The sequence below is a fragment of the Salarias fasciatus genome, chromosome 9, assembly GCF_902148845.1.
Source record: "Salarias fasciatus chromosome 9, fSalaFa1.1, whole genome shotgun sequence".
NCBI classification, from domain to species: Eukaryota; Metazoa; Chordata; class Actinopteri; order Blenniiformes; family Blenniidae; genus Salarias; species Salarias fasciatus.
In genome coordinates, this window is record NC_043753.1 from 15,577,633 (window position 1) to 15,601,461 (window position 23,829).

At 45.6% G+C, this 23,829-nt stretch overlaps 1 protein-coding gene across 1 annotated transcript; it reads right to left on the bottom strand.

Annotated features, from left to right (window-relative positions):
- Nucleotides 1-757: 757 nt before the first annotated feature.
- Nucleotides 758-22,948, bottom strand: zbtb47b (zinc finger and BTB domain containing 47b). Its single transcript, XM_030099462.1, has 6 exons — nt 22,679-22,948; nt 4,778-6,160; nt 4,227-4,374; nt 3,662-3,777; nt 2,720-2,864; nt 758-1,583 (listed from the first exon to the last, which is right to left on the bottom strand). The coding sequence occupies exons 1-6, from the start codon at nt 22,679-22,681 to the stop codon at nt 1,129-1,131; spliced, it is 2,250 nt and encodes a 749-aa protein (XP_029955322.1). The 5' UTR covers nt 22,682-22,948; the 3' UTR covers nt 758-1,128.
- Between the last annotated feature and the right edge of the window lie 881 nt (nt 22,949-23,829).

Genomic DNA, 23,829 nt, shown 5'->3' on the forward strand with positions numbered 1-23,829 from the left:
TCAATTGTTTGATCTGATTAAGTGATTTTTTTGAGCACATTTCTTTCTCCTAACTCGTGAAAATCTGTAAAAAAAAAAAAATGGATAAAAATTGGGTGGAGTTGGTAAAGAAGCAGCAAATGACATCAACGACATTAGATCTGTAACCTACAATTATACTGCAGGCCTGAGTACGCTGGGTTTCACCGACAAGTCACAGAAAAAAAAGTGCCGTCGTCTTCTCAAAGCCAGACCTGCAGGAGAGGAGCGCGCTTGCTTAATGTAAGCAACAAAAAAAAAGAAAAAAAAAGAGAGTCAGCGAATGCGCCTCATCTCCTGACCTGGGGAAGCTCAGAACATCAATTAGCTGAACGCAGATCTGAGGAACGCCGACGTCCGGCCGCCAACCACACACCTCCTCCTCCTCCTCCGTCTTTAGACGCTGACAAAACGTTGCCACGAATCACACATTGTCACAATTATAAAAATGAAGACAGTTAGGAGTACATTTTTTAAATACCACTGTAGTTAAATGTAAGGTGCAGGATCGATTATAAATGCTCTATAACGTTACCTAACTATAGCAGGTGAGCTAACAGGATTTGGTTATTGGCGGCGCCATGTACATGTATATGCTCACAGACAAAATCAGCATTTGGTTATTGCTGGGTCACACCAGAACCACTCGCTACATCTTGGCAGAGAAGGCAAAAAAAAAAGAAAAGAAAATTGTTTTTTTTTCCCGTCATATATTGTGGCTGAAGACTCCGGTATGAGTGAGGATTCCTCGCGTTTTGTAAAAGATGCTACAATCAATGAATTGTAGAGCCGTGTGGTGAAACTCAAATGAAACCGTGAACTTCATGAGGAGAAGAGTGACGACAGCTCGTCCCGCCGGACTCTGAGGTTATCTATTGTATTCAACAGAGTAAAAAAATTACCTATTTTGCTTTTATTGTAGGTGCATGTGTGTGTGTGTGTGTGTGTGTGTTTTTTCCTCCTTTATGTGCAGCCTTCACACAGTTCCTCCTGCTGTAAATGCCACTGAGGTGCATCTCTTTCCCGCCGCAGGAGTCCTCTTTAAAAGCTCAAAGAAACAAGAAAAAAAAACAAAAAGTAACAAAGTGCTTTCGATGCTACACGGATCTGTTAGTTGTTGGAGTTCATCCTACCGGCGGAGAAGAGGGGCGGCGGCGGGGGTAAATGCGGGGCGGGGGGCAGCCCCCCCATGGAGTGCAGCAGGGGCAGGGACAGCTGGGTGCCGTGGAGCGGGTGGGGGCTGGAGGCGGCGGCGGGCGTGGTGGCAGACGTGGCGGGGAGCGCCGTCCCCAGGTGGACCTGCGCGGGGGGGTCGGCGGGCGGCGAGGCCAGCGGGGGCCGGTCCGGGCCCAGGGTGTCGCCGCCGCCGCCGTCGGGCACCATGGGGTTGCTGACGCGGAAGCACTTCTCCCGGTGGGCCTTGAGCATGTTGGAGAAGCGGAAGCGCTGGCCGCACACCTCGCACGGGTACGGCTTCTCGCCGGTGTGGGTGCGGCGGTGGCGCTTCATGTTGGGCCGGCTGGTGAAGCTCTTCCCACAGATCTCACAGATGTACGGCTTCTCTCCTGCAGGACGGGCAGCACAAAGAGCTCAGGTGTGTGTGTGTGTGTGTGTGTGTGTGTGTGTGTGTGTGTATATACATGCAGACGCCACACAGAAAGCAGTAACTGCTACACTACACCTTTTATTCCATCGCTCTACAACAGTGGAGAAGTGTCAGTAAACAACTCTGTTATTGGTAACACTTCACTTGAAGCACCCGGTATAACACATTATAAGTAGTTATAAACACTCATAAATGATCATAATACTTTATAACTCACTATACAGCATAGGGTTAGGGTTAGGGTTAGGGTTAGGTCCTGGCATTGTGATCATTTATGAATGTTTAGAACTATAGCTACATGTGCTAAAATGGCATTATAATGCTTTAATGTACTTATAATTTGTTATACAGGGGGGCTTCAAGTAAAGTGTTACCCTGTTTTTAAACTAAAAAAGGAAGAAAAAGAGAAGACGATCAAACAAAAGGTTAATTTATGCCATTTTCTCTTGATGCTTTGCTATTTTGTTTAAATTAGAATTTAAATCTTAAGTTTTTCCTCATTCAACAAGAACAAGAATGTTAATTTTGTAGAGTTAAATCTACCAGACTGAATTTTTTTTAGTCATTTTCACATTTTATTCATTGATTTTTTTTTTTTTTTTTTTTTTCAGGAAGCGTCTGATCATTTTTATGGTCGTGAACCTTCTCGATAACATCAAAAATGGTATTTAAAGAAGGGACTTTTGGGATAATTAATGATTATAAAGCTCTTAGCTCTTCCCTGATGTCAGTAAGAACGTCGAACCGATCAGACAAACATCGTCTGCAGCTCTGCTCTTCCCTGCTGGGCAGTTTACTATCTTTCAGCGCCCGGTTTGGATTTATGGACTTTTTTATTTCACCCTGAATGCCTGCCATCAGGACTTCCTCCAGCTTACAGAGAGGCAGTGTATTCTGGTAGAAATCCCTCCAAAGTCTGACTTCATAAAACCAACTGACCAACAAAATGGGCGACGTCTCTAAAGGACACGTTTCCAGATATTTATGGAAAAATCAGGTAAAGTGATTGGAAAAGTGAGAAAACACAGATACAGCTCGACAATAAATCATGTCTGTGAGTTTCAAGCAGTGCTATCAGCTGGACCAGAGCCTCACCAGTGTGTGTTTTCATGTGTTCGTCGAAGTACTGCTTCATGTTGAAGTCCTTGCCGCACCACTGGCACATGAACTGCTTGTGTCCGATGTGGATGCTCATGTGGGAGCGCAGCTGGTATTTGTACTGGAAGCGCTCGCTGCAGTTCTGAAACAGCAAACAGTCGACACTTTTACCCAAAGTCTGTGCAAAACTCGCTTACTTTTTCTGTGTGGTTTATAAACACTATTTTGAGAATCCAACTTTTAATAAGGAAATATGATGTATTACAAGGTCGCACCTGCTCTTTTTTACAACCATGCGATGAAGTTTAACAATAAACTATTACATGCTGTGTATTATTCAGCTTAATTATGGAAGTAATTTAAATTTATGAAGGTCAGGCTGGGGTTTAAAAATAAAAAAGGATTAAAAAAATCACAAAAAAAAAAAAACAAGCAAACCTCAGCTTGACATTTTGGAAAACAATCTTTCATGCCAACAGTTAAAGTCGAGGCCGAGGATGATTGAAGACTAAACAATTCAATTTATCAGATATTCCCAAATCACACAGACGAACTGAAGCTGCCACATTCAAAGAAGAGTGGAGAGGCGGTTCGTTTCAAGGGTGGCGTGGAGTGAGAATGAAGAAAGAAACACTAATAGACCAATCAATATTCACAGTTTAAGTGGCCCTAATGGGGTTCTCGGAGTACAAAGATAGCCCGATGATTAGTTCAGGATCATTTTTCTCCAGCCTGTTTGGATAAGCACATCTGGACCTCCTGACCTTAACAATATTTCACCGGAGGAGGCCACAAAAAAAAAAAAAAGAAACTTCCACTGAGTGTCAGCATTTACAAACATAGATAGCTTGAAATGTTTTCGAATACATCTGGAGTTTGACGGTGAAACACCTCATGCGGACGAGGAGGGATGCATCAGTGCATAAAAGGAGCTCGAACCTCACACTTGAAGGGTTTTTCTCCCGAGTGCTGAAGAGAGTGAACCTTCAGAGACATGCTGCGCTTGAACGACTTCCCACAGGTCTCACAGGTGAACGGCATGTCCTTCGTATGGGCTAAACACACACACACACGGAAAATACAAGGTTAGTTTGAGCGTTTAGCAGAATGACAAACAAACGTATTGCTTTACTAAAATAGTCCTCAAGGAACAACACCACGGTGCTTCTTCATTGGCTAATTACAACACTAAAGGCAATTGATCGACTAAATAAGTAATTTCCTCTTAAGTTTCCACATTGAAGCATCCAGTAGGAGGAGGAATCAGACTCAGTGACACACACGTCTTCATTAAAAGCAGAAACATGAATGCAAGGTGAAGTGAGGTGAACCCGCATGGGAAATAAGATGCTAATCTTTCCTCCCCCCCAAAAAAAAAAGTGGGAAAGGAAAGGAAAGCTCCACCCAAAACAAAGGCTGCGCAACAATCGAGGAGGAAGCTTGAAGCAGCACAGAGGAACAAAGTGAGCGATCGGGATGGTTGATTCTGCTGCTGGCGACTCACCGACCATGTGCTTCCTGACGTGAGCCATGGTGTAGAACTTTTTCTCACAGATCTCGCAGGAGAACTTCTTCTCGGCGTAGCCGTGGACGATCTTGTTGTGCTCGTGCAGCGACCACAGCTTCTTGAAGGCCTTGCCACACGTCACGCACTTTGAGAACAGCAAGCGAAACAACAGAGATGAATGCGCGGCGTTGTCTTCACCAGAATTATTTAGCACTGAGACAATTGTCTGAAATTGTTTTTTTTTTTTTTTTCGAATTCGATCCAGGTGTGTGTGTGTGTGTGTGCATTTATAGAAACACTTTGCATTCTTTGCAAAAAGGCAATTAGAGTCACTAGATTAAAGCGGCAAATGATCTTCAAAAGCACAGCAGGAGTCCGGCTGCCGAGAGCGGCGGGGGTAATAGAGGAGGCAGTGGGACACATCACAGCTGATCATTACTGACTGCCGGTCGGCCGACTTATACTCCAACTGTACTTAATACACATCAAGCGTCTTACATATTCATAACGTCTGCGCTACAGCTGACGTAGGAAGGAGGGCGTTGTACCTGGATGCTTTTCTCGCAGTCGGTCTGCTGGTGCAGCAGCAGCTCGCTCTCCAGCAGGAAGCGCTTCCCGCAGTTGTTGCAGATCTGCATGCGGTTGTGAGTGACGTTCATGTGTTTCTCCAGGTACCAGCGGTTGTTGAAGATGCGGGGGCATTTCTTGCAGGGGAAGTGCTGCTTCTCCTCCAGCCGCACCTTCTGGCCCAGGCCTTCATCCAGCATCCTCTTCCCGCCCGGCCGCTGGTTGGCCAGCGTGGCCTCGGCCAGCGTCTGCCGCAAGGAGGCGGCGGCGGCCGCCATGGTCAGCGCCCGAGTGCCCCGGCGAGGCCGGTCCATCAGATCAGGAGGCTCCAGGCCTGGAATGTTTAGGGTGTTCTCCTCTTCCTCCTCCTCATCCTCCTCCTCGTTCTCCTCTTCGCTGCTCTGACCCGCCACGTCCCCCCTCTTCAGCTCCTCGTCGTCGTCCTCTCCGCCCGCGTCGTCGTTCTCCGCTTCGTTCTCCTCGTCGCCCTCTGAGTCTTGGCTGTCGTCGTGGCGACGACCGAACAAGGCGGCGGTCTCGGCGGCGGCGGCTGATTTGCCCTCTGATCCCTTTGACACGTTGAGGGTCTGGTTGTTGAGGTTGACCTCCACGATGATCTGGTCTCTGTTGAAGGAGGCGTGGCCCTCCGCTGTCTTCGACTCCTCCCCGTTGCTCTCCGCCTTACACAGTCCCGACACGCCTGTGCTGGCCCCGCCCCCCGAGCCCTCCTCCTTCTGATAGTACTGCTTCGCCTGGGCGGCCGTCTTGCCGGCCTCCTCCACCCTGACGGAGAACGGGCTGCCGCCCTCCCTCGCGTAGACGCCGCTGAGCTCCGACTCCTGCTTGATCTCGCGGTACAGCTGGCCGGCGGGCATCGCCACGGCCGCCGGGTCGCTGCCGCAGAGCCCCTCCTGGCCGGCCATGTCGGCGCAGGTGGCCCTCAGCGAGTGGCTGCTGATGAGGTCCCGGCAGGAGGCGGCGATGTCGCTCATCTGCAGCAGGGTGGCGGCGTTGAGCACGTCGCGGACGGTGCGGCCGCTCACCAGCAGCTTGGAGGTGTAGATGAAGTTGAGGATCTGCTGCAGGCCCTGAGAGGTCAGAGCGTCCAGCGACAGGTCCACCTGCCGCAGCTGCTTGCTCTGGGCGAAGAGGGAGTGGAAGAAGGGGCTGTAGGCGGCCAGCACGCCCTTGTGGGCCGGGAAGGTGCTGTGCTGGCGGACCAGGACGATGTCGACGTCGCACAGGTCGGGCTGGAAGAGGCGCTGCTCATTCAGCCTGTCCATCAAACAGGTGAAGTGCAGGGCCACATCCTCCACCAGAGAGAACTCAGCAGAGGGGAAGTCTGTGGTCTTCTCCACTATGAGCTGCAAGACAGGCAAGAAAAAAAAAGGTTTAGATCAAACTTTTCACATGGAAATTGATTTCAAGTTTTATTTTAAACAAAACGAGGAGTTTTAGATTATACTGAGAACAGTGGCTCAGAGTTCAGTGGAAGTTACTGTGCAGGTACGTCTCTGTTGATGTACCAATGTCTCCAGGCTTCAGGAAGGAGCTGACCAACTAACCTGCGCTTTAAATGTATTTGAAGTACTTTAATAAAGTAATAAAAGAGTACGGCCTCACAAATCACATCCTGATGGTTAAAAACTGTTTCTGCTAAACATCCACTGGAGCTGCTGCTGTGTTTTTTACTTGAAGGTGTCTGTCTTTTCTGTCGCTTTATTAAAAACCCGCAGCAGGATATTTATGTGGATAGGGGCAGTTAAGGGACACCGAACTAGTAACTTTATTTCCTCGTAAAATATCCCCCACGTGGAGAGCAGGATCAGCCGGAATCTGTACTTTTCTTCACTCCAGACAGGAGAGCTGTCACATAGTCACAGACGTTCACAGTCCTGAGCTCCACCGCCGCTGTCACTTCTACACATTTCCTCTCTATTGAAGTCGTCTTTTCTATATTGCAGTTAAGCTGCTCCCACAACACCGATGCCAAAAGGTAGACGAGCACTCTGGGCGTTCTTCAAAAAGAAATGAGCGACGCCGCCGAGTTCTTTGACACTACAAGCCAACGATTAATTTCAAGACGGAGTTAACTCATGTGATCTTCGTGCACTACTCTGTTCTCATGTTACCTGCTGGGAAAAGACCTAAAATAAACTTTGCTTACATTAGATTCCTTAATTCTTTAGTTCAAAGCTTATTTTTGACCTTGGAACAGAGAAAACAGTCACAGCAGAAGATCCAGCCCCTAACAGCTCTGCAGCTTTTCATCATACTGCATGATCTTAACCAGCTGGAGTCGTCAGAGGAGCCCTGATTTATGCCAACACGGTCGAGAGGTCTTTTAAGTGCACGGGGCTTCTCCAACTAAATATGCTAAGTTTTTGCTGATTGAATTGAATTAAAGATAATCGGGCTTCTGCGGTGCTCAGTGACATGGAGAAACCCTGAGGGGTCTGTGTAATTTAGGGTGCCTCGGTGGGGGACTCGCGTATTCATAAAACCTCCTCTGGACCGCCGCTTTCTCTTTTCAGCGGGGATCAATATGCAGCTCCTCGCCCACACAACTCAGAATCGATTACTTAATGGGATCGTTTCAAACTCAAGGTGAGGCCGTTTCTGAAGACGGATCAGAAAAGCAGCTACAGGTCATTTGGATTTGATGGCACGGTTGGTTTTTGTGCTATTATTTGTCCTTTGTGTCTGTTTTCTTGTTGAACAGTGTGTATTTGCATAAAAGCCAATGCAGGGCAGGACAGTGAGGACAATCTAGAAATGTCCTTGTATTAGTTCCACTTCATATAAGACCAAAACATATAATTTATCTTGAAAGGTTATCAATTTACTCACCAATTAGCTTTAATCTGCATCTTTTTTTCTTTTTAAAGTAAGACTATGAATACTGTTGAATAACAGTCCTGCATCATTTACATGTTTATCACGACGCTCTGCACAAAGTCATGGTCTCCATGCGAGCTGCACGACACGAGTCGGTGAGAAATCAAAAAGGTGCAACACTCAGTGCTCTGTGCAAGGTCTTCAACTTCCCAAGGTGGGTTTATTTTAGCACAGGAAGGGCAGGGTTTCGATCCAGACGGGATGCGAGCGGGGAAAGAGGAGCAAACAGAGCACACCAACACGCATATGTGATGTGCAATCATGCACAAAGAACACAAATGCACACACTGAACGTGCACGCACACAAACACACTGTCTGGTCCGGCTTCAAACGCCGACTGGTCCGCGCATTGGTATTCAATGCCATTTCTCCCCTATTAGCCATCTCTCTCCGCACACCCACCCACTCCACTGTCCCTGAGGAATGACGAATTATGCACACGAAAAAACACGTCCGGAGAAATAATTAGGAAAACCATGCTGAATAAATACTAACTAACCCTCCAAACAATTAGAGGAAATTACAATTCTGGCCATCTTCTGAGGGTAGAATAGTGCGGATAAAAGCTTTGTGCTGGCGAACATGTCAGTAGAGATGATACCAACCCGCAATTATATCTCTACTTCTTGTATTTTCTAAGTATGTAAAGTTGTATGAACATAACCCCCCACTTAGCAGAGCAAAAGAGTTAAAAGATTATATTAATAATTCAAATTGTTTTCACACAATACCAGCTTGAGTGTTTATGTAGTGAGCGGCAGACTGATAAAGGACGTGAGTCACGCTACGGCATCTCTTAATTGTACTTTAAATTTAAAAAAAAAATATGAGTTCTTTGTCTTTCTCTGCATGATTTTTCATTGTTCGGGCAGGAAAATGGATTTGCATTTGGGCCTAACCTTGAAAATCTGTTCTGTTTGAAGAATTCAATTATGGAGTGTTAGATTTATTCATAGTTTTGAGCTGCTAAATTGGACTCTGCGCTGGAGGAGTGGAGATCGGGTTATCTCTCTCTCTCCCGGTGCAAGGCTGCAGACATTGCCCAAGGGCAAAACGCAGCAGCCTTAATCAGATCAAGTATAAGTTGCAGACTGGAAGTTATGCTCCTTTAGCGATAACGATCTGTTCGTCTTCTGGGACTCAAATAGGACAAAGCAGTCAAAGATTAAATTCTTCAGGATTTGGATCAACACATTCGAGACATCCATAGAAAGAAACCAGCAGTACAGAAAGTCTTGATATCTTTCTTTTTTTAAACAGAAACAAACTCAAATCCTACATTCCTAACCTGGTTTCTAATGAAACTATATGTTTTTGACTTTTAAATGAATGTTATGTTCTTATTCATGCTGTATTTGTTATTGATGAATAGTTTTTCTATCAATTTGCTTCTCCAGCTGACTCTTTCTTTACTTAGTTTTCAGCCTACCTACGGCATTTCTCCGCTGATGATAGAGTGTTTGCAAACAATCGCAAAAGTGCTTTGATTCGGATTTTTCTACCTGTTCGGGATTGCCACGTCTGGCTCATCATTAATGGGGACGTAAATCTGCTCCCGGGGATTTAAACCTTGCGATTCCAAATAGGAAATAATGATGTTTGCCATATGCGCTTATGAAAGAGGACCTCAAATGAGTTCCCAAATGATCTCGCTGCTGTCTGTACACCCTCGTCTGCTGTATGGATGTTAGATTTGTTGCCTTAATAATAAAAATGTGCAGCGGGCCATTTTTTTGAGCACAAAGAATATTGATGCCATTCATATAAGAGCTCAATAACTCCCCTGCCCATCCAGCTTTTGCTCATTCGCTGTTTCTCAGCATGTTAATACAAACATATTTTAAAAACTTTTTTGATTTATAACAACAGCGAAGGGGCTCCTGCTACAAGCTTACATTGCACAATAACTCCAAACTTTCTCCTTGTGGAATCGACCACAAACGCTACAACCGCACAGACTCTGCCTACTCAGTGCATCCCTTCACAGGAAAATTCAAACACAGATGCTCTAAAACAAATGACAGAAGGCTTTAAATCACAGAATAACTCCATTGTTTCTCTGCAGACAGATGCCTCATGACTCTTCATTCCAGTCACAGTGCAGCTGCTGTGATGCTGCGCTGTGCATCGCAGACAAAGCCGTCTTGTCACATTTCATCATACTGTAGCAAACAAATTGAGTGAGTACTCTGGATTGAAAGACTAATCTGACTCCGCCGATCTCTGGCTGTCATTACCTCCCTCCCCTCCCTCCCTCCTTTCCTTGGAAATGTCAGGGGGGGGAGAAGCTTGTTTGCCGTCATTAGAGGGAGCGCCACCTTTAACCAGCCTCTCAGTCAGACGCCTCCCGATACATTATTCATATGTGGCCTGACCTGTGACAAACACACGGCGGGGGGATTTACTGACGCGCCCAACGAGAGGTGTCATTTCAACCGGCTTCAATCAAAGCTCGGCGCCGCCTTTAGCGCCGATCATTTCATCATCTGCCAAACACAACAGTGCGAGGGGATCTCTCGGCGTCGGATGGTTCTCAGCGGGCCAGTTTCACAAGGCTACTCTCAAGGTTGATGCATTTTAGTCTCATAAAAGCCGTGCTCACTTCTGCTTTTATGCCCTTTATGTAATTTAGAAAAAGGAGAGTCATTGTTATAGCTCGGTACTGCATTGCAAACTATAGGATTTAAGGGAATTATGACTATAAAAATCCTCTTTGCACTGCGCCGTGGTTAAAAATGACACCATTAGGCCGAATGGAACAGGTGGAATCTTTTAACATTGAAAGGTCGGAACTACTTCATGACAAATTCCACCTGATCATGTTTGAAGCGGTGACGTTTTTAGTCATTCCCCACAGTTTCTCTGTAAATCGCGGCGGTTCAGACCCAAACATTTAGTTATTTAGCAAATATTAGCATCGTGATAGCATTATTTAGCAATAAAACTGTTTAAATATCTGTTTTTGTTTTGCTGTGAGCTTATTAACGCAAAGTACTGGTTTGCCTCAACACTGTTCTACAAATCTGCTGCGGACTCTTAGTCCTGTTTTACTGTGTTTTTTTTTCTATTCAAAAATATTATACTAATTGGCCTGATGGAGCCTCTGTAATTAAATGTCAAACTCTGAGAGGCAACAGTTCATTCAAACACAAATCCAGCTTTTGTCTCGCGGCTCTAATGGGGTGCTGCATTAGAATAAAATATGTAGCGTGCGTCTGTTGTCAAATTTCCCCAAATTTGGAAGGATGATGCATTTTAAGAAGATAACCAGGCATTAAAAAGAAAAGAAAAAAAAACTGATGGCAATGCTTTAATTGCAAATCAAAGTTTTAAAGTCTGAAACTACTTCACCACAAATCCAGATTTGATGAGGCTGTGATGGATGACAGACAGCCTCGCAGCTCGTCTTGCATCCTAATGAGAATCAACCTTGGTGGTTTAGTTTGAGACTGAAGTTCTGAAGTGTACTGCTAATGTGTCAGGACCGAATAAAAAACAAAAACAAAAACTGCCTGTCCCCCGTCCGAGCCGTGTCGGGGCCGATGGTCCGCTCTTGGCAGGGCCTCCGCTTCTGGAGCCGAGCCAGACGGAGCCCGGTCCGAGGATGAAACCCCTTCATCTCATTTGACTTTCACTGGTGAGAATGCCCTTTCTCTCCCACACCTTTTCACTAGATGGTCCGTGTAGATTTACTACTCTATAAAGCCTCCGTCACCGTGCAGCTCGGCCACAGTCTGGATGTGCTGTGACCTCTGCGGAGCTGCCATTTCAAAAGTTCCCCTGTTTATTCACTGTAATGTAATCAACGCGTGGCCATAAAAATTATTACCCTCCTGCAGGCGAAGCACATGCAAATCTCAGCTAACATCCAAACCTCAGCACTGCACATCTTTTTAAGAATCTGGTGCGATCCTGCACTGGAAAGCACAGACCGCATTACCCGCCGGGAATCTAATTCAGTCACACCTCGGTTTATGAGCAGGGAGCACGGCGGCGGCCGGCGTGGCCGCCTTGTTTGTTTGCTGACCAGTGAACGGGCTGAGCCATTAGCAGGGGCCAATGTCAGAGCGCAGCGCAGAGTCATGGACGCGTCAATAGTGCGAGGGAGGGCAGGTTGTATTCAGGCAGGAGGGAGTCCCGGGGGGGGGGGGGGGACACGCTGCAGGGGGGTTGAAGCTTTCTCTCTGTCTGCCTACAGAATGCCAGGCTGAACTCGGTGTCCTCTTACATCACCTTCTTCATCTTTTTAAACCGCCACGTCAGACTCAAGCTGCGTTTTACAGGCCGGTTTACCACCAGTGAGCAGTGAATACCGCCTCGAATATCCCAACAACACACACACAGGAGGGACCATCGTGTTCGGGAGGTCATTAGCTCCTCGTAACAATACAGCTTTATTTCTGAAAAGCTTGATTATTTCTCTTTTCTGTCTTGAGTTTCAATCATTTTAGTGATAAATAATAATAAAAAAGGTCTGCACCAAGCCTCCTCCAATCCTTTTAACCATCCATCCATCTCCTGAACTACTGGAAGCTTGCAGGTCGCTGAGCTGATCATCGGAAGCGGCGTTTACTCACAAGCTGCCAGTGTTTTTAAGTGTGGATAACCTGATCGTATAAGATGAATGAGCTCACACACTTTGTGTGTGTGTTCTGGCTGCAGAGACAGATTCCTAATCCACGTCAACGTGGCTGTCTGCATTCAAGATGTGCAGTAAATGAATTAAAAAAGGAGGCTAAGGATTAAAAACCTGGAAGCTTTTCCCTCACAGAGGGCAGCGACGTCCATTCTACACTTTGTGGACAATAAAGTGGATTATGAGGGACTTTTAACTATCACTTAATGAGACATTAGTTATGGTTTTGTTTGCGGATTCTGGAGCTGCATTTAGTGCAGCCATCAAGATTTTTACTCCCTTGGGATCCCGACTAATCACTGCAAAGTAAAGCAGGTCTAATATTAGTGACCTCTCAGGAACGCTGGACGCAAACTCTGCCGACAAACAAGCCGTTTGACAAACATCACTGCAGGGAGCGATGAATAAAAGCTCCACACATTACTGTGCCCTGTTTTTTTGTGATATTATTTGTGACATTTTCTTCTGTAAGTCATATTGAAAGGTTGTTAAAGCTGAGGAAGGCGGAAAGGTGGCAAAGAAAATAACGAGAACAACAAAATAGGCCAAGAAAGAGATAATATAAAAAAAAGCATGAAAACAGCCTCGATGCTCGTCTCTATTTTTGCAGTTTGGCCTCCAAACATTAACATCTCGTCCATTTCAGCTCAGACTCGCACAGTTAGTGATACAATAAAAAGAAGTTTATAGACATTCGCGCATATATTGCAGGTAAAGAAAGGAGTTTTTGAAAAAAGGCTTTTATTTTAAAGGTCATAGATGGATCTAATAGTGTTTCTTTGTCAGGCGTTGCTGCTGTTTGCTCTGATCACAGATGTTATTAAATCTCCTCTTTCAATCCCAACACAACTCAACTCCCCCTAACATCTAAAAACCTTTGAAAAAGCTCATTTAATTGTGTAATTTAAACAATTTCCACTGCCCACATGCAGAATGAAGTGTCTTCACCTGGACATGATCAGCGTCACAACGTGCACACAAACACACACACACACAAAGAAGGATCCCATGGGCCTTCAGCCCCCTGGCCTCCCTCCGGACTGATGGGAGCGTGGGCGGTCAGGGAGAGCGCCGCGCCGCCCCCGCCCACGGAGCTCTTCAGCCCGCAGTAAAGAGCGCACTCAGCAGCTCCGGTCGCGGCGCGGCCGCCCGCCGAGGGGCCGTGCACGGCGCTGGACGTGACTGACACCCGGAGGAAAGAGAGTGGGCACCGTGTCAGGCCTCATCTCATTCACTGGCGTGGAGACGGCAGGAGAGCAGTGGCCACCCTTACACACACACACACACACACACACACACACACCCCTGAGTCATCATCAGTGCTGTCGAGAGAGCAGAGCATGACACGTCTGAACACAAACCCTCCATAAAGAGAACGCCCGGTGTCCGCAGCGAGCTCGGTCTCGGGGAGAACATCAGAGCGGTTTCTACTTGGTGGGAAATGGATCAGCTCGCGCGTAAACAAGAGCAGAATGGGACAAGGGCATGTCGTTTCTGGCAGAGTCCAATCAGACAGCCATTAAAAAGTCATCAGGGTAATGAGTGACACTGTGTCCTCTGTGTGCTCAGCAGACCGGCCCCCGCTGCTGACGCCAGACGATACGTCCGGGCCCGGAGACGCTCAGACACAAACTCTGCTTCTGAGTGAGAAATGTGGCGTGGTTTAATCCCCCCGGCGCTATCTGGACGAGGATGCCGTCCGGGCAGCACCGGCGGGGATGGAAGGTATAGTCTGCCAAGCTGTTTTCCTGCTTTTTTTTTTGTGTGTTTTTTTCTTTTTCATGAAGGATAGATGACTTAATGAGCCTACCAGGCGTAGATGAAGGGGTCCACAGTCGCAGGGGGACTGCTTGGCCAGAGCTCCTATACACTGTAATTAACTGTCATTACTTTTTGTTGAAAGGGCAAATCTAACAACCACAAAGCCGGACCTAAAACAACATCAGAGGGACAATTATGTCCACAACTATCACAGGTAAAAATGACATAAAAAAAAAAAGAGATGAAAAACAACCACATTGAGGCATTGAAACTACCTCAATGAAACATAAGACACAGAAAAAGACAGCAGAGAGATGCACAAAGGGAAACAAAATGACGGCAAAGGCTTTCAAGCCCACCACAATTAAAATCAACCCCTAAGAGACAAAACGATAACAATGAGATAACAGTCGTACAAATATCAGAGTAAGACTGCAAAGAGACAAATCCACAACTCATAAAACAAAAAAAAAACGATGACAAAGAACATAAAATGGATCGCAAACAGAAGCAGAGCAGCCAAAAAGAGACATGATTAAACACAAACGCACACGCAAAACAACAACAGAGACCAGAAATGACGACAGACAGTGAAAACAAACGCTTGTCAATATATAAATGCAGTCCATCTGTAAAAGACAAGTAATTACATCAAATGACAGAATGTTAACGTAAACACAACAGCAACGACAATCAGGAGACATGAAGTGACCTAAACCCAGACGACAAAACAAGGCATATAATGCAATCAATCAATAATCAGCTACAAAGAGATAAAATGACTTTTAGTCTTTGGCGTCTAATGTTTGTGGTGGAGGGTTTTTCCGTGTCTGCACCAGGGACTTGTTGTCTAGTAATCCATCCATGCGTCTAATAGAAGATATCTCCACTGTCTGCAGCGCGCTCGCTCGCCTTTCCTCTATAAATCCAATCAGCACAAAGACCCAGCACTGACCTTGAGGTAGACAAATATACAGTAGCAGATGCACAGGCACACACACACACATACGCCTGCATCCCTGCATACACACCTTTATCACAGTCGCGCATTTGCAGCCATGTGCAGGATATAAAGAAACGTGGCAGACGTGATGACACTGTTGATGCGCAGAGGATGAACAAAAACAGCTAAATGAAAATGGACTGGCATCTCCCCGTTACCAGACACGACGCTCGGACGGGCCAGATTGGTAATAGCACCAGCGACAGGGTCTCGCTTTTAACAGGCCCCGTGGTGGTCATTACAGCGTTATGATAAAAAATGCTAATAAAAAATCAATGTCCAATGACTGAAAAGGGAGCGGCGGCGGCGGAGGAGGCGGGCGGCGGCGTATTCACCGCCGGGGTCACACACAGTACGGTCACACGCACACACACACACACACACAGCCGCATTAAAGTGGAGTTTAATACTGGCTGGGAAGCCAGTGTTTATCAGATAATAATGGTATTAGGGCTGACAGTTACACCTTGTGATTTCACTCTATGGGATTATATAATCCGGTAAACTAGCAGTGCATGTGATGCAGATTGGCAGAAAATCAACCGTCTTAAATCATCAGAACTCTGCGCCGGGAGCAGCTGGAGCACGTTTTGACATTTATAATAAGACATAACCGTTTTAATCATGTCGGCAGGAAAAAGTTGAGGATTTATTCATTTCCCCATAATTTCATCTGCCACTAAGATCAGGATCTGTCCTGCAAGGTATCAAACCTGCAGCAGACACTATAAAATCAAATAAAACCTGTACAACTGATGGAAACTGAGGCTCTATTAGAAAAGTCTTATTCGGCTCACAAAGGAAAATTTTGTCCTCTTCTTAACAATTATTTCATTAACTAGTCACAAAAGTTTGTTAAACAGCAAGAAAAAAGTGATCCAATCCCTCCTAGATGTCTCTTGTATGTATATTTGGTTTAAAAATGTACATATTAGGGTTTTAAAAAAGCATATTTCATATAGAAAACATTGTCTTGTATTTGTCTACGATGAATAAATCAAACATTTACGGAGTTGGAATAAAAAACCATGTAAACCCTCAGGCTAATGTCATCTTGAGGAGCTAATTGGAGTCGGGAGTCAGCCAAGTTGGAGATCAATCAATGGAACAAGACTGGAGGAGTGAGCCGGAGCGAACTCTCACAGGCTCGGTGTGTTTTTTTACTGATGCGAACCACATCTGACAACGAGAGAGACCTCAGAGGACCTGGAACCAGGGACGGCTGGTTTGCATAAAGGTGGAATAGATTGCACGGTGATCACACAGTGTCGAGGTATTGATCTGTACACCTTCAGACAAAAATGTCCACAAATTGATTTGATTCAGATCTGGGACTGAACTCCCACAGAGTGAGCACAAGATAACAAACTGCAAATAGCCCAAAAGATGAGGTGGAAGCTAAATGATTTAATCATAGACTGAAGCCCCTTGGACTGACGAGTTGATTAAAGTGACGTCTTGGATGTTATTGGGTCACAAATTACTCCCAATAGTATTTATTTGTATATAAATACTGTATAAATATATAAAAAGAGAAGGTGGTACTTTAGTTTATGTGAAAAATACATACGTGTGAAAGGAACTTTGGACATTTGGACAAAAAGCTAAAATTTGTCTCCTGAACTTCAAAGGACTCATTTCAGTTTCCAGAGACACTGCTGCCACTAGAAACAGCTTGACCCGTGACTAATTCCAACAGCTTGCTTATTTTTTTTCCCACTATAAAATAGCTTGTTTATCACCAGAGGATGTCAAATGTTTGTGAAACCAAAGTCAAGAGGCAAATCTCTCCACAGACTAAATTATATAATCAATCTGTAACCATGAACTGAAAACGAAGTTGGGAGTTTAACTGTATGTGAAGCAGTGTGAACCTCAGCCGCGGCGGTCCGGATGTGTTCTCTGGACGTCGATCAGGAACAATGAATGCCTCTGCGTTCGCAGATTAGCATCGCAAGAATTAAGCTCGACAGAAACTTGAATGGCTGTTTATGTTATTATATTCGGCACAGTGTGTTAAGCACACCGAGAAGCAGATCGTGATATAATCTCATTTTACGGCCGATTCAAAAGAAAGCAAACGGGATTGTTCCAAAAAAGGTCTCTGTGCTTTTCAGGCCTGTGTAACTGCAAGGCTGAATCATGGGCAAAAAATAATCTGACACTTAATCAATATTTATAATAATTGCCAGTTGCAGCTCGGGCCCTAATGAATATCTACAAATCTAAAGAAGAAAAACTCAAATGAGCCCGTTCAACAACCTAAACGGCCTAATCGAGTGTTTCAGGTAGAATGTACAGCAACACCATTTCAGAGGCGAATCCTGAATTACTTTACAGTTTGCTGCTGCTGGTTATTCAGTTTTCCTCCCCCCCCCCCCCCCACTTTAGCTAATTATTTTATTCCCTTCGGCCTATTAAAACGTTTAACTTTTTCAACCACGCATTCACTGCTGGCTGCAATTAATAAAGACAATATTATCAGCATTAGTGCTCCAATCCTAGACATCCAATCGCCCCTCTCCAGGCTTTTCCCTGCCCTAATCTCGCAGCTTGGACTTGGCCCAACCTCACCCTGGTGGAGCTCCACCAGCTCCCACCATTAGATTTAAATACATTTTCATCTATATGTTAATGCAACCACAGGTGACAAGCCAATCTACAACTGATATGCGTTTACCCGAGCATGAAATTGGGGCGCACAAACAAAAATAAGGACGGGAACGCAGCATGAGCAGCATCTCGGAGGCATACAGTACATTAAAATTTGACAGCGTGAGTGGGATTGCCTCAGCTTGCGTGATTTGTAAAGTCCTCTTTTGGCAGGTTGTGCAACGAACGGACCGGACGACGGTGTGTTTTATCTGTCTGGTGAGGCTGACGACTTTGTGTGTGTGTGTGTGTGTGTGTGTGTGTGTGTTTCCCAATCACGGGTGATGCTCAAAGAAGACATCAACTGCCAGTTGTGCGAAGCTGAGATGACGAGAGGGTTGGATAATCAAAGGAGCTGCCTGCAGGCGAAGGGGGGGGGGGGGGGGGGGGGGGGGTGTGAGGGGGGTGAGAGGCGGCGATGAGGTTAGAGCGTCCGTACTGAAGCCCTGCCAGGAAGTTTGTGTCTGGGCCAGTGAGCCGGGAGAGGAAGCGCTGAGTCAGGAGGCCCGGCCAAGAGAGGGGCCCGTGGTGCTGCTGGCATCTCCTCCTCGCATACACGTTACAATGCTTCACACACCACCGCGCCGCTACAGTCGTAACACACTGTTCCCCGGCCAGCGCTGAACACACACACACACACACACACACACACACACACACACACACAAACACACACCTGCCGTGCGTGCATTCAACAGAAAACACTGTGGCTCCTTGTACATCCAAACTTTTCCTGCGTTTAATTGAACGCAAGTCCAAAAAAAATCTACATTTGTTCACACAAACAACGCCACAGATGAGAGATGCACCTCTGAAGCGGTTTAATGAAGGCAGCGGCGAGCAGGTGCAGACGTACCTGAGGGCCACTACACGAGGTGAGACTGTGATATCTTCATTATCCCTTTTATAGCATGACTCAAAGAGAGAAGATGCGATACAAGAGCTCCTTATCAGAGGAATCTCTCTCTTTTTGTGTGTGTGTGTGTGTGTGTGTGCATGGCTATGTTTGATGAGAAGGTCAGAGAGGACAGAGAGAGAGAAAAGGTAGAGGAGGAGCGTCGGTTTTCTGTGTCCGTAACCAATCAGTGGACAGCAGGGACTCCTGAAAGGAACAGTTTGACCGTTTTTTTTTCTTCTTCTTTTTTTTTTTTTTTTTTGCATCAAGGTGAAGATTAGCAACATTTTTCATTGTTCTTATATGGAGCGGCTGCCAGGAGCTGGTGAGCTTACTCTAAACACAGACTTTCAAATCAGGGATCAAAGTATAAAGCCAGCAGCGCCTCAGCAGGCTGCTGTTTCGGGGGGGGGGGGGGGGGGGGGGCGAGTGATAAACTGTTTATGGAAGAAAGTAATAACCACCGACCGCCACTTCAGTGCTGCCAACGCTCTGTCCAGCATGCAGCACTTTGCAAAAAAGTGGAGAAGGAAACATGTCAGGATAGGTTTTGGTTTACATGGCCACATGGGAGCAGGTGCATTGTCACTAACAGAGAGTTTCAGACATTTGTTTAAATGTGTCTTCATGTAAAACCAAATAAAAATCCACAATGCTGAGATCATTTGTCTGCAGAGTCAAACCCTTCTGTTCCAGTTTTTACAGAACTCCTTCTTGTTGTGGACGGAGATCAGGAGGATCTGTCAGAGTGACTGCATAATACTTTTGAGTGACGGATTAGAATTTTAATATCTCATTGGTATTTTTGCAAAAACTCTTTAAGTTCTGTGAATTTTACAAAACTTCTTTGTAGCTCCACACAGACGAGTCACCTCAATTTACCCCGAAGCCAGAAACTTGAAGAGGTGATTCTATTTGACGGAACTGTCAAACTATTTCTTTAAAGGAGCGCTGTGTGAAATCTGTCTTGTACATTGGGTGGCGGCGCTGTCACTCCAGCACCTGTCTTTTTTACATTCCACTAAAATATTCCGTGTTTAACGTAGAGAATTAAAGGCAGCGGTTGTTCTCGTGTGCAGGATTCTGTTTAAAGTGAATGATTTCTGTGCCTTTTCTTTCGGTAACGTGGAGAACTGTAGCACAGATAAGCAGCTAAAACTGGATCATGATGTCACTGCTGTATAAACCCAAACATTAATCTGCGTCTATGACTGAACGTCAAACAAATATCTGTGATGACTATCAGATCCCTACTTTTCTATTTGGCAAGTCTCGCAAAAACAGCATGAAAACTCATTCCCATCTGCTTTAAAGCTCCTCCTAAGTCTCTCTCTCTCTCTCTCTCTCTCTCTCTCTCTGTCACTGGGCTGAATTCGGCTAAAAGCTATAAGAACACTTTAGATGTGTGCCCCCCCCCACCCCCATCCCCTCCACCTCCTCTTTTTGAAAAGAAAAAAAAAAACCCTCTCTTAATATCTTCAAATGTCTGACAATGAAAGGCTAATAGAAATCCTCATATCAAGCATTATGAAAGGAAAAAAAGCTGTTTGGCCTCTCTGATAATGGAGTTCAAAGTCATTTTTAAAAATAAGTGCCATAGGGGTTAAATCTGGGAAACTGTTTTCCCAAGATACAACGCCACCGACGCAGGCCGGGACCGCGGAGAGACAATAAAAAAAAAATAAATCTGGATTTATTCAGAGAGTGAAAACAACCTGAGTCTGCTCCGTTTGAACCAACGAGAAGAAAAGAAACCTTACATAAGCCCAGGGAGTTTGACCTTGCTGTCTGCGCTGCCTTGTCCACTGTTCTTAATCTCAGGGGCATAAATTAGCAGCACCTACAGTACGGCTGGAGTTTCCAGGGAGAGCGGCCTCCTACCGGGGGCCGAGGATGTCTGCTGGAGTTTGTTGCCGGGTCCGGGGAACGGCTACACTTGTCACAAAGACTAAAGACAGTTTCCTCGCTCAGCACCCAGAGACAGCGAAGCCTCAAAGTCAAGGGTGGGCAGGAATGCCCTGAATAGGCAGTTACATAAAACTCACAGCACCCTGAGAGGACGGAGAAGGAGCTGCTCAGGACCTCGCAGTGCTGACCAGCACCGAAAACCTACCGCAAGAGCAAAACCATCCGGGATTCACTGAGGCTGACTTATGCTGTGGCCGTCAGAAACAATACATTTAATGATTAATCACATGTTAAAGTAAACAGAACAAACACACTTTCACACCTCTCTTTGTTGTCAACATCTATCAGTTTTTATCATTTCATTTTTCAGTAAGATGGTTGGTTTGTAATTTTTACCCATGAAGTATTTTTTTGGTAATTTAGAGTTTTTGCACTCCTTAATTACTTTCGTGTTGAGTTATAACAGCTTTTCATTGAATTGCAGTTTTGTCCCTCATCAGTTTTGGCCTTTGTGTTCTTATCATTAGTCCCCTTGTGTCTGGTCATGCCTGCTTTGTTTCGTCTTTTGAATGCTTTACTCTAAATTATCTGTTGGGGATATTCTTATCAGCATCTGTGTTCAATTCTATTGATCTTTTCTCAGGTCATGCTGAATTGATATAGCATTGTGTTTTTTATAGCGTTGGTCTTACATCCCTTTAAAAATAATATTGGATAATATTAGCAGTCACAGTTGTCTTAAGTGGTCCATTAGACATATTTTTTTTTAAAGCTGTACTTCTTCTGAAGCATTTTGTGTCTGGTTTCTCAGTCTGTTTCTCTTTGTAATCATCTGACAGGCTTCCCAACATGGAAACATTAACAGAGTGTGTTTTTACACAGACTCTGTCCCCATGACCCTTTGCTCCCTGTGCCTTTGGTGCGCAGCCCATTCAGTAATCCATCCACGAAAAAGAGAGTTTAGATTTAACATGAAGCAATTGATTAAAAACAAAATTAGCTGGGACTAATCCTCCTCAGATGTCAACAGTGTAATTGCAGAAATTATCTGGGGCATGCTTACCACAAGCAGTCAAAAGACGCGCCGACTGACTGAGCAGAAACTGAGAACAAATAGGGGAGAAAAAGAAATAAAAACAGCAATAACCAGCCTTTTTTTTTCATCTTTTTTTTTTTTGCTCCCACCAGAAGCCACCCAGTGAGCACCAGGGCTAACCCGGCTGACCTGACCCAGATATTAACCCAAGCCTCCAGATGTGAACGAGCGCTGGGATTACTCCACCACTGCATCAGGCTCCACATGCTTTCCTAATGAGGCATCCTAAAATGACCCTGGAGACAGAGCGGACTGTCTGCCTCGCTATCTGCCTCTGTTCCCATAACTCTGTCTCCCTGTCACACTCATCCTCACATCTGCTAATGCTGGTTTGGGGGGGGGGGGGGGGGGGAATCAAACACTGGAGGGCTCTGGCACAAAATGCAAGGATCATACATGCTGACAGCAGAGTGAATCAGACGATTCAATGTGATATTTTCAACCATCAGCGTCTATCTGTGCAGGGATGCTTCATGCAAGCATTTCGGAGCTCTTCCTCCTCTACCTGCGCCTCAGCTGTGGAGGAAAAGTTGTGAGAGCAGGAGAAACGTCTGGTCCTCCGCTGACCCCCTCAAGCACGCATGAATGTCAAACTTGTCCTGCGCCGGTGTGTCTGCAGAAAGCAGCAAAAACACTTCCACTCCTCCTGTCTTCATTCGCACCAGTCACGACCTGAGTGGGGCTTTTTTTTTTCCCCCCCAAATCCAGAAGCGTCCTGATATGAAAAGAATTTAACTCTTTCTCCGCATCAATGTCGCTATTGTAGCCATTGCATTCTTCAAGCAGCTTCGATTTCCAACTTGTGCCGTGTCGGCAAGTTACAAACTTCACCGCAAATCACGCAGACGGCCGGACACACACACACACGCACACGTATGACAACCGGTGGCAGCGGATCGCAGTGACGCACAAGTGTGGCAAGTTTGATCGGCCTGCTAAGTAGCTGAAATTTGCAAGAGATCAAGAAGGGACAGAAAAAAAAAAATAAATAAACAAAAAAAAAAAAAAATGCAGCGCTGCCCTGTAGCCTACCATTTTGATCCGGCGTTTCGAGGCTCAAAGGAGTCCCAGAATAACTCCTTTCGCAGCAGTCTCCCCTCCGCCATGAAAGACACCGTTGGATTGTCACATTTCTTCAGTTTTTGCCTTATCCTCAATCTTTTTTCCCCCCCGTGCTGCTGTAGCATTCAGACAGACAAAAATGCAGAGGCTGCTTTTGCAGGAGGAATTGGTGATTGGAGCTCGGGGATCATATGGGCTTTTTGTCAGACGCTTTTAAAGGGACACGGTACTGTTTCGCCGCCGAGTCGCGAGACGACGCGCATTTTCCTTCCTTACTGTACGTGCATATTTTGGAGCGAGGTGGGGAGGGGGTGGAGGGGAGGCAGGCAGGCAGGCCGGGGGAGGACACGCGGCCATATGGCGCAAACCCCGGTGCGCTTCCTCTCGCCGTGCGCTCGTGCAACACCGGCGTGACGTCAGGCGCGCGGACAGATGCGGAGGTCAGGGAGTTCAACCATTTCCCACATCGCACAAGTCACTGGAACTTCATTCACACGGGTTAAACCCCCCCCCCCCCCCCCCTACTGGAAACAGGGGCCGTGTATCAGCACTTTCATGACTTGCTTGGACAAGATTTGATTTGAACAGAAGTGTGACTTTTTTTTCTTTCAGATGCACTCCATGCATTTTGCTTTTCTTCAGGAATATAACCAGAAAAAAAAACATCTAATAAAGGTCACAAGTGCAGAGGAAAGTTTTTTTTTAATCATCCATCCATCCATGATCTGAAGTAAAGGAGAACATGCAAACTCTGAGACAAGAGTGCCAACCCATACTCACCATACCAGATTTACCGAACGTGTGTCTTCTGTAAAATAGAAATCAGTTACATCTCGAGTCAGTATATACAGTAAGCCCACCATGCTTGTCTCCTTTAGTATTTGTTTGTTTGCTTGTTGCTCTCAATTTTTTTCTAGTCTTTGTTCCTTTGTTATTTCCAACTGTAACAGTGGAAAACTGCCACCTCTGAGCCACTTTCTGGTAATAACTAGTTTTTCCTTTCAACTGTGTCCTGTACTTGCTCATATGGAAAAACATTTTCATTTTTCTTTGTAGAAGTGCCATACCATTATGCACTGTACTTCTTCATGGATAAAAATAAAAACAAGCATCTTCTTTTA

What these genes read in the sequence shown, in the direction of transcription:
- zbtb47b (XM_030099462.1), bottom strand. An exon ending in CGTCAGGAAGCACATGGTCG is followed by an intron (nt 3,778 to 4,226) that starts GTGAGTCGCCAG and finishes GTGTGTGTTTAG; the next exon opens with CCCATACGAAGGACATGCCG. An exon ending in ACACATGAAAACACACACTG is followed by an intron (nt 1,584 to 2,719) that starts GTGAGGCTCTGG and finishes CCCGTCCTGCAG; the next exon opens with GAGAGAAGCCGTACATCTGT.